General features: G+C 39.0%; 7 protein-coding genes across 7 annotated transcripts; 2 read left to right on the top strand and 5 right to left on the bottom strand. All coding sequences in view use genetic code 12, as the record gives it.

The window, feature by feature from the left end:
* Nucleotides 1-1,163: 1,163 nt before the first annotated feature.
* Nucleotides 1,164-2,861, bottom strand: CANMA_000330 (uncharacterized protein; the record flags this gene model as incomplete). Its single annotated transcript, XM_051815458.1, has 1 exon — nt 1,164-2,861. One exon carries the CDS (start codon nt 2,859-2,861, stop codon nt 1,164-1,166), a length of 1,698 nt encoding a protein of 565 aa, XP_051674060.1.
* Nucleotides 2,862-3,117: 256 nt separating this feature from the next.
* On the bottom strand, nt 3,118-4,200 carry CANMA_000329 (uroporphyrinogen decarboxylase; the record flags this gene model as incomplete). Its single annotated transcript, XM_051815446.1, has 1 exon — nt 3,118-4,200. One exon carries the CDS (start codon nt 4,198-4,200, stop codon nt 3,118-3,120), a length of 1,083 nt encoding a protein of 360 aa, XP_051674059.1.
* A 487-nt stretch (nt 4,201-4,687) lies between these two features.
* CANMA_000328 (M28 family metallopeptidase) lies at nt 4,688-7,444 on the top strand (the record flags this gene model as incomplete). Its single annotated transcript, XM_051815435.1, has 1 exon — nt 4,688-7,444. The coding sequence occupies one exon, from the start codon at nt 4,688-4,690 to the stop codon at nt 7,442-7,444; it is 2,757 nt and encodes a 918-aa protein (XP_051674058.1).
* A 1,204-nt stretch (nt 7,445-8,648) lies between these two features.
* CANMA_000327 (uncharacterized protein) lies at nt 8,649-9,458 on the bottom strand (the record flags this gene model as incomplete). Its single annotated transcript, XM_051815424.1, has 1 exon — nt 8,649-9,458. One exon carries the CDS (start codon nt 9,456-9,458, stop codon nt 8,649-8,651), a length of 810 nt encoding a protein of 269 aa, XP_051674057.1.
* A 696-nt stretch (nt 9,459-10,154) lies between these two features.
* On the bottom strand, nt 10,155-10,961 carry CANMA_000326 (KRE9; the record flags this gene model as incomplete). The annotated part of the gene is made up of 1 exon (XM_051815413.1): nt 10,155-10,961. One exon carries the CDS (start codon nt 10,959-10,961, stop codon nt 10,155-10,157), a length of 807 nt encoding a protein of 268 aa, XP_051674056.1.
* Nucleotides 10,962-13,111: 2,150 nt separating this feature from the next.
* On the bottom strand, nt 13,112-13,600 carry CANMA_000325 (uncharacterized protein; the record flags this gene model as incomplete). The annotated part of the gene is made up of 1 exon (XM_051815402.1): nt 13,112-13,600. The coding sequence occupies one exon, from the start codon at nt 13,598-13,600 to the stop codon at nt 13,112-13,114; it is 489 nt and encodes a 162-aa protein (XP_051674055.1).
* A 1,472-nt stretch (nt 13,601-15,072) lies between these two features.
* Nucleotides 15,073-15,483, top strand: CANMA_000324 (uncharacterized protein; the record flags this gene model as incomplete). The annotated part of the gene is made up of 1 exon (XM_051815391.1): nt 15,073-15,483. The coding sequence occupies one exon, from the start codon at nt 15,073-15,075 to the stop codon at nt 15,481-15,483; it is 411 nt and encodes a 136-aa protein (XP_051674054.1).
* Between the last annotated feature and the right edge of the window lie 26 nt (nt 15,484-15,509).

Below are 15,509 nucleotides of genomic sequence, written 5' to 3'. Positions count from 1 at the left end.
GAGAGCCGGGACATGTCAAAATTTTTGACACTGACTTTGATCCCGAAATGGAACCCCCTCGTGATGTAATTTCGTACTCGGTAAATAGCTCCGTACAGATCTGAAATAAGCTCTAAATATGGTAGGATAGATCGAAAGTGGTTTTAATCTTCCATTTTATCGTCCATATTTCAGGGAAGTGAATTTATCTAGTGGAACCCCAGAAGAAGCTGTGGTGTTGGACGTTAAAGATAAGAATCAGATACAACGATTCAAGGATAAGCATATTCGGTGTATCAAAGAGTATTCTTCTGAAGCAGCAAGAACTATCGAGGGTTGTGTATTAAGCTTTGATAATCAGTGATCACATATTGGGACACCTTATACCAATTTTGTGCTTTTGCTTGGTAGTTTAAGTTTTTATGGAATTACTTGTGCAACCCGAAAAGAGTATTAATATGAAATTAGAACACGAATAATAGGGCATATCGTTTAATTTTAACCAGGTAATTAGGTATATAGAAGAGATCCTCATTGTTAAGAATGACCAGACAGGTTTCCCATATTTCTACAGCACAATCTTTCATCCACCAAAAGTTTTTAAACAGAGCTCACTAAATACTATCCTTTCATTCAGAACAACTAGTGGAGTGAGCCCAATGGGGCTACTTAAAAACAGAACAGCATTATAAGAACTTATTGCTGTTACGTGCATGAATATGTAGAATAATTTTTCGAGGTAGATACAAGGGATCTGGTGTGTGGGTATTATCCCAACCTGACAGTGGAGCATCACTTAAGGAACAAAACGTTAAGTATTCATACATGATGTAAAGATTCAAGTTCAGCGACCAGGTAAGTAGTAATCTATATTGCAAAGATAAGCATTGGGGGGAGGGGGGAGAGTAAAATAGATATAAATCCATATCAATATTGAAGAAGGCACTGCTCGGTTTGTATCTGGGTCAACGGAGCTCTTCTATGGGTGTTTAATAAACATACCTCATCCAAACAAAACATGTTTTAGGTAGATTGTTTGGTACTCTATAGTGGCATTGTCCTTTTAGAGACATCAGCCAGTGTATTGCTGTCTTTATATCAATGGAATAGTCGTACAAAAGTTCAATAAGCACCAGCAAAACAATCATGAGCGGGGATTTTGGCGGCCACTATCATATCAAATGCTATCTGTTTAGTCTGGCTTCTGCAGCTCTTGCTCTTTGCTCCCTCATGATTTTCAACCGCTGCTCGTCATTCAATCCAGCGAGACTATTCTGATGGGGTTTGATGCCGGGGGAGTTCGTAGTTTCCTTTAAAGCTTCAGCTTTGAGGAGATTCTGCTTGGAAAGTTTTTCAGTTTCCTCTCTTGCTCTATCTTCCTCCTCAAATTCTTCTTTTGATCTAGCAGCTGGCACTTTTGCCTTGTCCCAATCACAGTGTGATTCTCCTAATTTGTACCTCGCAATCTGGAATGCTCGTTTGGTGTTATGATCAGCAAGTTCGGCAGGGTACCGTCCAGCTGTATTCGGTATCAAAGGCGAGGCTTTCAAATTGATTAATAAAATTTGAATCATGTGGGAGAGACCATTTGCAGCAGCGTAATGAAGCAATGTTGGTGTTGGAGTATAGATGTTTGTTTCAACAGGGTACGAATCAACATCAACCTGGTTGTCCTTAATCCATTTTAGCAATTTAGGAGCTTTTTGCCTTTTCAAAATGTTCAATATTTCCTCCTTTTTCTTGCTACGTTGTTCATCGTCATTGCTTTCTCTCTTGTCGTTTATGCTGCTTGAGTTGTCTTGTGTAACTTTTGTTGCATTTGCCTCATTGACTGCTTCTGTTTTAGGTAGCTCTACTATCTTGTAGTGGGTCAACTCAACCCAGCTTCTTTTGAGCTCCGATAAGCTTGCCCTTTGTGTTGAGAATGGTATTTTTCTAATTCTGCTGTCATTTGCATCAATCGGCGAACCTTCGTATCCCACCATAACCTTTTTATTAGTAGGCCCATTTGCGCGAATGTAAATCTCCGTGCACTCCAGCAAGTAATCGCTCCATTGAGCAAGAAGTTCTCTCACTTCTTGAGCTAAAGCCTTCTCGTTGTAACGTCTAATACTTGAGCCCGCAGAAATTGCCTTTCCACGAGAATTGTCACTAGCACCTTGTGAACCACCTTGTTTACGCCTCGTGGTATACCGATGAAATGTTTTTGAAGCTATGACATTCACCTGTTGCATTTTTAAGCTGTCCTTATTATTGGCGGATTTTAAATCGTTTCTTTTGTGACTTATGATAGCTCCCGCAAAGTGCCCTCCACCGATCATGAAAATTGCGGACATCGAGTCTTTCTGTGCATTTGCATGTTTGAGGTATGTTAAGGGATCAGCTTGTCCGCTTTCGGGAAACAAGGCTTTGTAAACTCCAATGGCTTTATCGTTTGTCACAGACTCGGAGCCAAAAAGGATAAAGGGGCTTTTGGTATTTAAATGGGAGGCAGACAGAGACTCTTCTGCTATATTTACCGAATTCAACTTTTTGATCAAACTTTTGACTTTTTGTTCCTGTTCATCATCGTCTTCCAGTTCAGATTCGCTCTCAAAGTCCGACCCCGAGATGCTCTCAACAGATTCAGTTTCGACTAATCTCTCAAATTCATTTTCGTCCACGGGGGGTAAACTGCTTTGTGCTCTTTTCAAGTTATAGCGATGCAAATCAGACTTGTAATAGTTAATGTCCTTGGGTACTGACTCATATTTCACAGACAGCTCTTCCAGTGGCTGCACAGTTTCAAAGGTCGCCAAATCAAAACACAATAGTCTTAATGAATCTAGGAAGGCATCATTCAAATCGTATATGTATGTCTCTGCGATTGGTCCTTGAGTCATTTGGCTGTGGGGTGTATTAAAATCAAGGACATCATTCTTGGTGGCACTTTTTTTTTTTTTGCTTCTTCTCTTTCATTTCCTTCACGCAAAGGGCTGAATGATGCCCCTAAGTATCATTTACGTTACTATACATTTGTTCGCTCGACAAAGAAGAACAAAGCAGTACAAAACTTCCAAACCAACTGGAGAACGTGGCCAGAGTGTCAACGTATTGGACACTACAAATGGTAATTATTTTATTAATCAGGGTTGTACTCTACTTAGATCCATATTTATGACACTGTTTCAAAAAATGGCCAATCTTTTCAGGCTTCATGAACGGGTGAGTTCCATGTCCAAAGTTTATGATGTAGTTCTTAACCCCGAACTTTTCAATCATTTGTTTGACCTTTTCTTCAATTAATTCATCGGTGCCATACATGACCCCTGGATCCAAGTTACCTTGCAAGGTTATCCTTCTGTCTCCTACTATTTTTCGAGCTGCTGTTGGGTCAAATAGCCAATCGAGAGAAACACAGTCGTACCCGGAGTCACATAAATCGTCCAACGCATACCAAGCACCTTTTGCAAATACAGTCAACGGTATTTTTTCCTCTACTCCCAACTCCTTCAATCTTAGAGGTAATTTGGCTGCAATTTCTCTTAAATATGGCAAGCAAAATGTATTAAAGTCATCAGGTCCCAATTCCCCCGCCCACGATTCAAATATTTGCAACATTTGAGCTCCTGCGACAACTTGCTGGGCCAAAAATTCAATGCAAGCATCGCAAGTTGCCTGTAATAACCTGTGTGAAGCCTCAGGGAACTCATAGATCCACTGCTTGGCGAACCTGAACATCTTTGACCCTTGTCCTTCGGTCATGTACACCAACAATGTCCAAGGGGCCCCGACAAAACCTAAAAGTGGCACTCTTCCATTCAACTTGACCCTTGTCAAGGTAATAGCTTTGTATGCCCAGTCTAGTTTCAGTTTCACGTCCGGATTAAGGTCAATTTTGGACAAATCTTCTGGATGTCTCAAAGGCTCTGCAAAAACCGGACCTTTCCCTTCAACCATATTTATTTCGAATCCCATGGCCTGGGGAATTACCAATATATCACTGAAGATAATAGCTGCATCAATAAGTCCATCAAAGTGGTCAACGGGCTGAATTGTGATTGCAGAGGCGGTCTCGGCGTCTTGGCAAGCTTGGAAAAAGTCCTTCTCTCCTTTCACTTCGTGGTACTCGGGTAAGTATCTACCAGCTTGACGCATGATCCAAACAGGCGGCCTTTCGACTTCTTCGCCCTTGGCTGCTCTTAAAATCAAATCATTCTTTAAAGGGGCAAACTTTGGCATGACTTCTTTTATCTGTAACGTTGTTGAAATAAAGTGAATAATGCAACCATTTTGTTTGTTCTGTTTTTTTTTTCGATCTTTTTTTTTGTCTGATCACCGCTCTTGGTGTGAGTGTGTGTGTGTGTGTCAGCAATGCTTGAGAATATTCATAACAGAGTAGGACACAGAGAGAGGAGGAAATATCTTTATAGAGCTTGTTGACAGTAGTTCCCAGGCGATCAATTGGATTAGTATTCTCAATTGAGTTGGCGACAGAAATGGGGGACTTTTACAACCTCTGCTGTTCGCACTACATGCGGCTTTTAATAACAGCAAAATAAAAAGAGTAATTACGTAATTATTATATAATCAAACGAACAAATTTTGTTTAACCCGAGGAATCCCAAAATTATGCTGCTGGCTAATTTATTAGCGATTAACTGTGTAAAGAGAGCCACGTTTCCCCAATTGCATCACTCGTTCTTTACCCTCTTTGAACAACTTAGCGATGACCGATGCAGAAACAACATCACTGGCCCTGGATAACCATAATGATCGTCATTCAGCAAGCAATTCTTCAGACAGACCAAATGTTATACTTCGTTTCATCAATGCTATATTTCGTTACAGAAAGACATCGCTATCCTTTTTCGTCCTACTTACCTTAATCTTGGGCGTGGGTATTTCCTTTATTGAGAACAGCTTGGAGTATTCAATAGATTTGCCAAAGGGGAAGTTGGAGCAGAATATACTTGACCAGGCTTGGGTTAACTTGCAGGTCATATCAGAGAACCAACATCCGTATGCATCAAGCGACAATGATGTTGTTCATCGTTATTTAAAAACAACAATTTCAAAGTTGATTCATGGTCATAAAAATATCGAGTTCGACAATGACTTGAATGGTTCAAACAAATTCTTATACGATGCCGGATTCAAGTCTGTGTCCTATTACGAGTCAAACAACTTGTTGGTGAAAGTTGAGGGAACAGACCCTTCGTTGCCAGCATTTCTTTTGAGTGCTCATTTTGATTCTGTCCCTACTAGCTTTGGGGTCACTGACGATGGTATGGGGGTTGCAAGTTTGCTAGGCGTCTTGCAATTCCTTTTGAGCCGTAAACAGCCCAAGCGAACAGTTATTTTCAATTTCAACAATAACGAAGAGTTTGGCCTCTATGGTGCTACTGCTTTTGTGAAGCATCCGTGGTTTAAAAAGGTAAAGTATTTTTTAAATTTAGAAGGGACCGGTGCTGGAGGCAAAGCTATCTTATTCAGAGGCACTGACTACGGAATAGTGAAACACTTTAGCACTGTGCGTTATCCTTATGCATCTTCAATCTTTCAGCAAGGGTTCTCAAACTCTTTGATTCACAGTGAGACCGATTACAAGGTATACCGGGAAGCTGGACTTCGAGGTCTTGATTTGGCTTTCTTCAAACCAAGAGATATATATCATACAGCAGGAGATAACATTAAAAATGTTGACTTGAAGTCTTTGTGGCATATGCTTTCTAATGCAATTGACTTTACCACTTTTATTGCTGAGAACGAAATTGACGATACGGGATATGATGAAGCTGCAGTTTACACGTCTATATTGAACAACTTTTATTCCCTTTCGTCTTCTAAATTGGCTGCTATAAACATTGTTTTGATTGTCTTGTTTGCCATAATCAACGGTGGTCTCACCTTTGCCACATTAAAGTACAAGAAGTGGCACATTCCAACTTCGCATGCTTTGTTTCTTCCCATTTCGGTGTTGATAGTTTGGGCAATTGTTTCTTTGGTTACAGCACAAATATTTCAAGCACTGAACCCCTTTTTACCTACGTCAAGGCCATTTTTGTTGGTAACTACGATTGCTTCAATAGCAACATTTGTTATTTACCTTGTGTCTAGGTTGGTCAACCAAAGCTTGGATTTGAAATTGGTGTGTATCTTGGAGGTATCTTTTATTTACTGGATACTTTTAGTGTACAGTACTAGAAATGTGCTTGTCAACAAAAGCGACCAGAGACATAGCGGCGAATTTGCCGTAACTGTCTTGTTTTTATTGGAGGCCGTTGCCTTGCTATTTGGTCTACTTGGACGGTCTTTCAGCAGAGCTCAATCAAAAACAAGACCCGATGAGGAACCCCTTTTGGATAGAGCTGAACGTGAGCGCTATATACTGGACGACGGAGAAGAAGATGATGATGATGACGATGAACTAGACCAACAAGATGGAGTGGGGAACGGTGCGAACACTGGGGAGAATGAGCGCAGCTACGACTGGTCCTTACAGTACTTGTTGACCGTGCCGGTCTCATTCTACGTTATTTACAATTCTGGTTGGCTAATTCTTCAGGGGGTTAATAAAACAATCCAGGAATCAGTAGCATCGGAAAAGTTTGTCTATATGGTGATTCAGATCTTTTCCATTCTGTTGGTTTTACCATTGGTTCCATTTGTTCGGTTCTTGAACAGATTTTTGATTCTGGGGCTTTTTGCTGTGGCTTTGGTTGGTTCTCTTTTGGTTTTAAACACAGAACCTTTTAATGAACAAAACCCATTGAAAGTACGCTTTTTGCAAACCCTTAATGAGACTGAGAGCACGGTTCACATATTTGGTCGTGGTGATAACATCCCCCACTTTTTGTCCAGGATCCCCTCTGTTGAGGAGTCAAGGACCTCTATCAATTGTCAGATAGAGGTTGATGGAGTCGAGGTTTGCTCATACAAGACTCAATTATTCCCCAACGTTGTGCCATCCAACACCTCAGAGGACTATCTTAAAGTAGTAGTTAAAAATTCTAGCCAAGCTGGCTCATTTGGAATAAATTTCAATGAGGTGGTTATCAAAGCTCATAAAAACAGAATGTGCAATATCGAGTTCCCACGAGACGAGGTGAAGGCAGTGTTGGTCAAAAACAGTACGCACAAATTTCCTCCGTTCAAACAGCTTCCCGATGGCTTTTCGCATAACGGTGATTACATATACAAGGATGTGGAGGGGATCAAAAAGTTGCTTTTAAACAAATTGGATTGGAACAATCAGTATGACATTGGAATTTATTGGTTGCCAGGCATTAATGACAGATCGAACGTCTTGGATATATATGTCGAATGCTTTTGGGCAGACTTACTGCCTGTATCTGACGAGAGTGGTACCAAAGAGGCTATTCCTGCGTACAATGAATTGGTGCAGTACAGCCCGAAGTATGTGAGCATTGCAAACAAGGAAAGAGGATTGGTCTCGGTGCGTAAACAAGTAGAGCTTAAATAATAATGTATTTTTATCAGTTGCAAGAGATAATTGCCAACAAAGGAGGTTATTCAGGCAGCAGTGGCATACGTAGTTGTGTTTATTAGACTCAATACAGACAAGCCAAACACAACCGTTGTAATTAACACAGTAAAGATCTGGAGGACACCAAAAACTCGTTCAATTAGTTGATAGAAATACTTGTGGCAAAAAAAAAGTTTTCTTTATCGGTCAGGGATTCCCTCATCAATGCTGCCATAGATCCAAACTTTGTTGGTTCTTCGATGTAGTGTTAGTACCTGCTGAATCAAAAAAATAAAGAATTGCGGCTTCTGTGGCTCGAACACAGTACCTCCAGATTTCAGAAGTAATACTTCAGTCTGACGCTCTCCCAGGTGAGCTAAAGCCGCAAAGTGGAACCCACGCCGGGATTCGAACCCGGAATCCTTTGATTAGAAGTCAAAAGCGATAACCATTTCGCCACGCAGGCACTTTCTGCTCGAAGAAAATTCTAGCTTTTCTGAACTGCAGCAATTTTGAGAATGAGGTATATATTCCTACTGAGTTTGCATGCATTTCACAGAACAACCAGTCCCACTTGAGTGTTTGCAGAAACACTATTGAAGTTCTGCAGTCTTGGACTACATACCTTACTATTTGAAAAAGCGCATGCAACACGGAATGCAATCGTACTGTCGTCGAACCAAGCAAAGCTTAAGATAAATCAGGGCGATTTTTTCCCCAACATCTACCAGGTGACGCGACTAGATTCATTTTTGAAAAATTTATGCAACATATGATGCTCCAGCATTGAAGCTGTTTCCCGCAAGAAGATCCCAAGATTGCTGTTAAACATTGCATTGGTGACACACACACACACACACTATCTCTCTCTCAACTTCCTTCATAATACTGTGGATAGTTCGAAAAGAAAATGAACACCTACAGGCCTGGCCTCACTCAGCAAGCAAAAGCTCATCTTTCGAATACAAGCAAAGTATAAGGTCGCATTACCGTAGCGTTGTCCGCCATTGCGTAAGCCAATGAGAAAACACAAGAAGTTCATCGACAAAAACACTAACTACGCAATCATAAGATATACTTCAAATACTTAGCTGTACTACAGATAATACTTCAAGCTATAAATCAAACACAAACCTCTGGCAAAACACATCAGGGAGATATGAACAAATTATTCCTCACCCCTTACCTTTTTAGAGGTAAATTACTCTAACCATCTTCTCTTTTTCTGAGTAGCTGTCATCGAGGCTTTACTAAGTTTTCTCTCACTGGCAGCATACCAATTCGTTGGGTACGGAGCAACTGTAGCCCAGTTGACTTCAGAACTAGCTGTGTAACTCCATCCTGGGGTTATTGTCGAGTACACCACAGGTTTGGTGTGTTTGGTTGAGTAATAGGTAACTGCACTAGTGGGGTACTTTGGTGTCCAAGTGGTGGCAGTAACCGTTGAACCAGGTTGCAGTTGCATGGGAGCGTATCTTGTTTTTCCTGTTTGCAATGTATATGGTACTGTGAAACTTTGTGATATATCACTAGCAGTTGTTTCGTCAAATCCTGACGTCTGGCCATCAGGTTGATCTCCAGTCACTGTAACAACAAGAGTCCCAGTTGATCCCTCCATGTTGGTTAACTGGAATCTAGGGGTGTAGTTGATTGTTGTGCCACCGCTGGTGAATATTGTGTAAACTTGTATAAAGTAGTAACCACTTGGCACATCACCTTGGTCAACAGTGACATTAGCCGATTTAGATGTAAGCTTCTCTTGCGTGATTGCTGGGTCTTGGCACTGAATAGGTGATCCATTGGTACATAATGAAAGTGTGTATGATTTGACATTGTCCAATGATGTATCCGAGTCTGAATCTGAGTTATCTTTCCAACTCACTTTGATACTGGCCGTTCCAGAGGAACCAGAGAACTTGTCTCCTTCTTCTGGTGATGTGATCTCCACATCCGCAAAAGCAGGTGCTAAAAATGCAGCCAAAATGGTGATGATGAACAAGTGATACTTCATTATTTGTTGTGTCGTTTAAAGAAGGCTGTGTCGGAAGAATAAACAAATAGAAAACAAAAAAAAAACAGTCAGAATGAAAGCAATAAGCGAAGGTGTCTAGTTCTGATCTGTGATCACTGTTTATTAAGCAAATGTGATGGTGGTCTTTTTTTCTTTTTGGACAGTATTATATATTGTCTGTATTAAATGTATCTGTGTTATGATTATCTGAACTTGCTCTGGCAAAAGTTTTTAAAACCAATTTTTTTTTTCTTAGGACTTTTTTTTTTTCTTCCTCTTCTTTTCTTTCTCGTGGTGCGTTTTATATGCAGGGCATTCCCAAACAAAGCCTAGATCAAAAGCCACCCACCAGTACGCGTGTTTTGCCAATGGTGTCTCCCTTTCCCTTCGTTGTGAAATTAAACCGTATGGCAAAAGCGGCCAAGGATAGAATGAATATGTAGAAAGGTAATCATGGAGAGGAAGGGAGTGGTGACCACTAAATAGCTACTCTCACCTTCACCCCGAAGTTGCGTCACATGATGTGGAAACATCACTTACTGCAATTTCTGTATTTAGAACCAACTTTTCAAAAAAGAATCCACACTTTTTTATTGCACGAGATTTGTATGGTGTAGCCTATGTAATACTCATGAGATGGTAATTAGCTGCTTGTTTTGGCTTACCAACAATCGCAAAATTCTAGTCATGTACCCTTTACTCTATCCATCTTCTCTTTTTCTGAGTAGCTGTCATCGAGGCTTTACTGAGTTTTCTCTCACTGGCAGCATACCAATTCGTTGGGTACGGAGCAACTGTAGCCCAGTTGACTTCAGAACTAGCTGTGTAACTCCATCCTGGGGTTACTGTCGAGTACACCACAGGTTTGCTGTGTTTGGTTGAGTAATAGGTAACTGCACTAGAAGGGTATTGCATTGACCAAGTGGTGGCAGTAACCGTTGAACCAGGTTGCAGTTGCATGGGAGCGTATCTTGTTTTTCCTGTTTGCAATGTATATGGTACCGTCACACTCTTTGAAACATCAACGGATGATGCTTGAGAGGCTGAAGTTTGACCATCAGGTTGATCTCCAGTCACTGTAACAACAAGAGTCCCGGTTGGCCCATCCATATTGGTTAACTGGAATCTAGGAGTATAGTTGATTGATGAACTTCCACCAGTGAATAATGTGTAAACTTGTATAAAGTAGTAACCACTTGGCACATCATCTTGTTTAACAGTGACAGTAGTCGATTTAGATGTAAGCTCCTTTTGCTTGATTGCTGGGTCTTGGCACTGAATAGGTGATCCATTGGTACATAATGAAAGTGTGTATGATTTGACATTGTCCAATGATGTATCCGAGTCTGAATCTGAGTTATCTTTCCAACTCACTTTGATACTGGCCGTTCCAGAGGAACCAGAGAACTTGTCTCCTTCTTCTGGTGATGTGATCTCCACATCCGCAAAAGCAGGTGCTAAAAATGCAGCCAAAATGGTGATGATGAACAAGTGATACTTCATTATTTGTTGTGTTTGCTTAAAAATGCTATGAAAATCAAACGGTGGCAAGGTACAGAAAAAAGTGACACAATCTAGTATGTTGAGCAGGTGAACGATTATATAGTGGTGTGACTGTAAATCACTTTTAAAAAGGGCTAGCCAAGCAACAGTAGTGAAGAAAATATTGGGAAATATATATATATATATATATATCACTGGATGAGAAATTATGATAGGTAGTTTTATAGGTAGCAAATTTGCAATCTATGGGAAAATTAAAAAAAAAAAATAAAGAATAAACGATACAAAAAATCGACAGATCAAAAAATAGGCTGAAAGGGGGGCGGCAGGCACATGATGAGGGGCATCGTGGCTTATAAATAAATAATTGTAATACATGGTAATAAGGGAAATGGAAAATGGAATTGGCCGAGAATGCCATTGTTTTATCCACAACAACAATGCACTGCTGAAAATTTCAACACACCAGCAACTTTGTTGTAAGTAAAACAATAGAATCAACAATAGGTAAATGAATAAAAATAAAATAAACACGTATATGCATTAGTGTATGTAAGTATAGTGTGTATATAGTATGTGTAGTGTGTATATGGTGTACGTGTAAATGTGTTTAAAAAAAATAATTTTTAATATATATTATTATTTATTTTTAATATTTTTTATCAAAAGTGTGTCAAACTCTAAAAATGCGCGCGATTTCTTATTTATTTTGTGTAATAAGTTTTATAATATAATACAATAGAATCTCAACCTTTTATACACGACTAAAACTTTTATACTTAAAAATTGCAATACATTTCATTACAGTGTCGCCACTATTATCTACACCCCACTGCATGGCTACTTCACTTATATATATATATATATATATATATAGGAACCTATATTAGAAGTAGTCTTATGCACTACCAAAATAAAGAAAAATACAATAGATAGAGAGTGTAAGCAAAGTTTCGATTGTTAAATGTATTATATACACATCATATATAAATAATAGTATTACAATGGTTGTAACATTGTTTGAGAAAACACAGCCAATTTTTTTGGTATCGACACTACTTTAAAGACTCCTTATTGTGAGGTGTAGAGTCAACTCTCTTGTGTATTGATATCCTATTGTTATTATTATTATTATTATTGCAAAAGATGAGGTGAGGTAAATGTTATAGAAGCAGAAGCAAAAACATGTAGATTTTACTTCATCGATAGCTAGCTGGTGGCTTCTACTCAAAGCCTTTTTTTAAAGTTTGTAGATACTTAGTGATGATTTCTTTATGTTACCACCGTAACTGATTTGCAATATGAATTTTATTTTACAAGTCAACCGGCAGGAGCTCTAGACCAAAGTTACTTATTTCTAGATATCCATTTGTGGATTAAAAGCAAAAAACAAATTTCATTTATCATATAATTCGTGTTGTGTCGTGTCGTCGTGCACTCAGTATATTTCAAATTTCAATTGTTTAATTTTGTGTCACTATACCTATCGACGCTAACATTGGATAAATGTATTTTTTTAACAGCAGACGCTAACCGTTAGTTTTCAAAGGCAGTTAATAATACTAACGGTGGTAAGCAAGAAATAGAAGAGATGGAAGTGCCACTCTCCACTTGGGGAGTTTTCTCTAACCCAAATGTATCTTAAGACAGTTGTTCACCGATAAGAGACGTAATTGGCATAATAAAACTTATTGTCAAAACAATTACGAAATGTGTCTTTTGGGCAAAAAGAAAAAACGAAAGACATTAATATCCGACTTGTGCTCGTTAGTGACATGTGGCAGAACTACTACAAGCAGTTTTATGCTATCGAAATAAAATTACAAAATGGTGACATTACGAGTGGTTGGAATTTACGGCAAAATAGTAAACCAAACTGTTCTATAAGGAGCATCTATCAAAATACTATGTACCTTTAACCCAATCCAAATTCCATAGAGACTAGAGTGCCTTTATGCAATGTTGAATTCCTAGGCTGCCAGTGTACCGCCTTTTCTATGCGCTTCCGTTGTTAATCCTTCTCGATATAATGAAATCAGAACTCTCTGTTTGTTCAGCGACTAAATTTCAAAACAAGAAGTGCAGAACCGTAAAAATCTCACATCTTCCGACCACCTTTGCTTGTGTGTCCCTCATATAATAAACGCACATTAAGTAGTCATGTAAATGATAAAAAGCAACAAAATAATGATACAAATTAAGAGCCATTCAAACGAATTTAACTCATCGTGACTGATACTACTCCCTTGTAGATGTTGTGCTGATTCTTGCAGGTCTTCATGATTTGTTTTTTCGTTTAAATCTTGAAAGTCGGACACGGTCATTGGTTCTGGTACTGGTAATGGGTCCCGGGAACGCGAGTTATGCAGGTTTTGATTAGATCGACTTTTCGACTTGGATGTGCTTTTCTTGTGCCCTAAACTACCACCTCGTTGTAGACTATTACTATTGTGGACAGCGACGTCCCCTTTTGGAGGGTCTGATGAACCATGGTCCCTGCGGTTAGATGACAGACCCGCTCTGCTACGCGTTACTACACTGGGGCTTGTTTTTGTAGTCGTTTCGGATCCTGGTAAAGGGTTTACAGCATTGGGAAGCACTTTGTTTAGCATTGACATAGTCTGTTTGATGACAATCATGATGTGGAATGTATAGTTCAACTTTGACTCGAGAACAATTAGACAATAAAATACTTTGCTATATATATATATATATATAGATAGATAGATAGATAGATCGATCGATCGATCTTTACCGTAACTATTCTAATATTTACACAGCATAAATCTTTACATCTGCAAACCGGCTAGAATCAGAGGTACCTACCTAAAAAACAAAGTGAACCATATTCCCATTTTCTTATTTTTGTTTCTTTTGCATGACTCTTTTAACCGTTGTGTAATCTAAAAATAATCATTTGCGTTACTTCAAAGCACCATGCACTGAAATCTTGTATCATATGCGACATATACGTGTAATAATACAAAAGGAACGATCGGTTGCAAAATGATCCCGCACAGTATAAACAAAAAAAAAAAAGAAATAGAGACCTTTGTTGCTTTACGGAGATTAGGTAAGATGGACTAAAATAAGAGGAAGAGAAAAAGAAATTTTCGGTTAAAAAGTAATCTCTTCGGTTCTTTACTCTGTCCAAACGCCGATCCTTTACACGAAAGAAATGATTTTGACTGGAAGTCCTTGCCTACTGTTTTGTCTTCCTGAAGAGGATATGCACTTTAGTTGGACTTCAGTGGTGGTGCCTAGAGCAGTTACTTTCCCAAAAAGATGTTTTTCTTTTAAAAGTCGTTTTTTTTGCAATAAAATGACGATAAAATAGCTCATAATAGGTTTGATGCATTGTTACACTGTTGAATGACTCTGGTCATATTGCTTTTCCCAAAACAACTTGCAAATTATTTTACTATTGAACCTCTATCGCTGAAACCCTGCATAAATGTTCAAAAAGAAATGTGTGTGTGTGTGTGTGTATGGGGTTGAAGTTATAGTTATTGCAATTGTATTGGAAACACTGAAATTGAAAAAGAGGTTATACCGAGGATGCAAAGCAACAGTTATCCTCCCTCTCTGAACTGCTTCAACTTATATGCAACGGAAGACTTACATGATTAGAATGAGATAGAACCGATCAACTATCGGTTGTCAACAATGGGCTCAACTCTTTAAACTTTTTGACGAACTTAAGGCTTTGTGCTATTATAAAGTTGGGTACGTCAATGTTAATGGAAATTGTCCTGACTCTGTATTGGAGTTGAGGTAAATTTTGTTGTATCAAAAGGTGGTATAACCAGAAAGGGAAAGGGAAAGGGAAAGGGAAAGAAAAAGAGCCAACAATTCCCCACCAAGTGGAGTATAGAGAAACATATATATTCATTTTACAATGTGTTGAAGTTGTTTTGGTAATGCAGCACCAACATTCACGAGCTATAGTGTTTTGATGGTGCTCAGCACCACCAACTAGAAAAAGGGAAATTGGTAGCGACGAAGCTCTATTCAATCAATACTCACCTCATTTTCACCACCTCATTTATTTTTTACTTTTTTTTTTGTATCGATACTGTTCTGCTTCATCCCCCTACCATCTCCATTAACAATGACAAACAACTTGGCAAGTAGAAACACGGAAACTCGTTCATCTATACTTCGAAGATATGCGCTTTTTGCATCCATCGCCATTGCATTATTCATAACGGGAAAGAAGCATATTGCTTACAAGAAGGAGCAACGTCACAAAATGGAAAACGATTCAGATGTTAATAATTCAGATAATGAGTTCAACATTAGTGTCAAAAGGCCAGGTTTCCCAGAAAATAACCCTAATTTGAACTATGATGATGAAGGAAGGCAGAGTAAATATGTCGGTAGCGGGTTTGCTTATAGTACACGAAGACCAGGTGACCGATTAAGTTTATACAATATTTTGAAACAAAAATACTGGCCCGACGATAAAGAAAAAGAAGCCCAATATTACTCACCTGCACCAGAGGATAAAGTGATAAAGTGAGCTATCATAAGCAAGGGGGAGAAATT

The sequence above is a fragment of the Candida margitis genome (assembly GCF_024628925.1).
Source record: "Candida margitis strain CBS 14175 chromosome Unknown scaffold74, whole genome shotgun sequence".
NCBI classification, from domain to species: domain Eukaryota; kingdom Fungi; phylum Ascomycota; class Pichiomycetes; order Serinales; family Debaryomycetaceae; genus Lodderomyces; species Lodderomyces margitis.
This window is presented reverse-complemented; position numbering and strand designations above follow the sequence as displayed.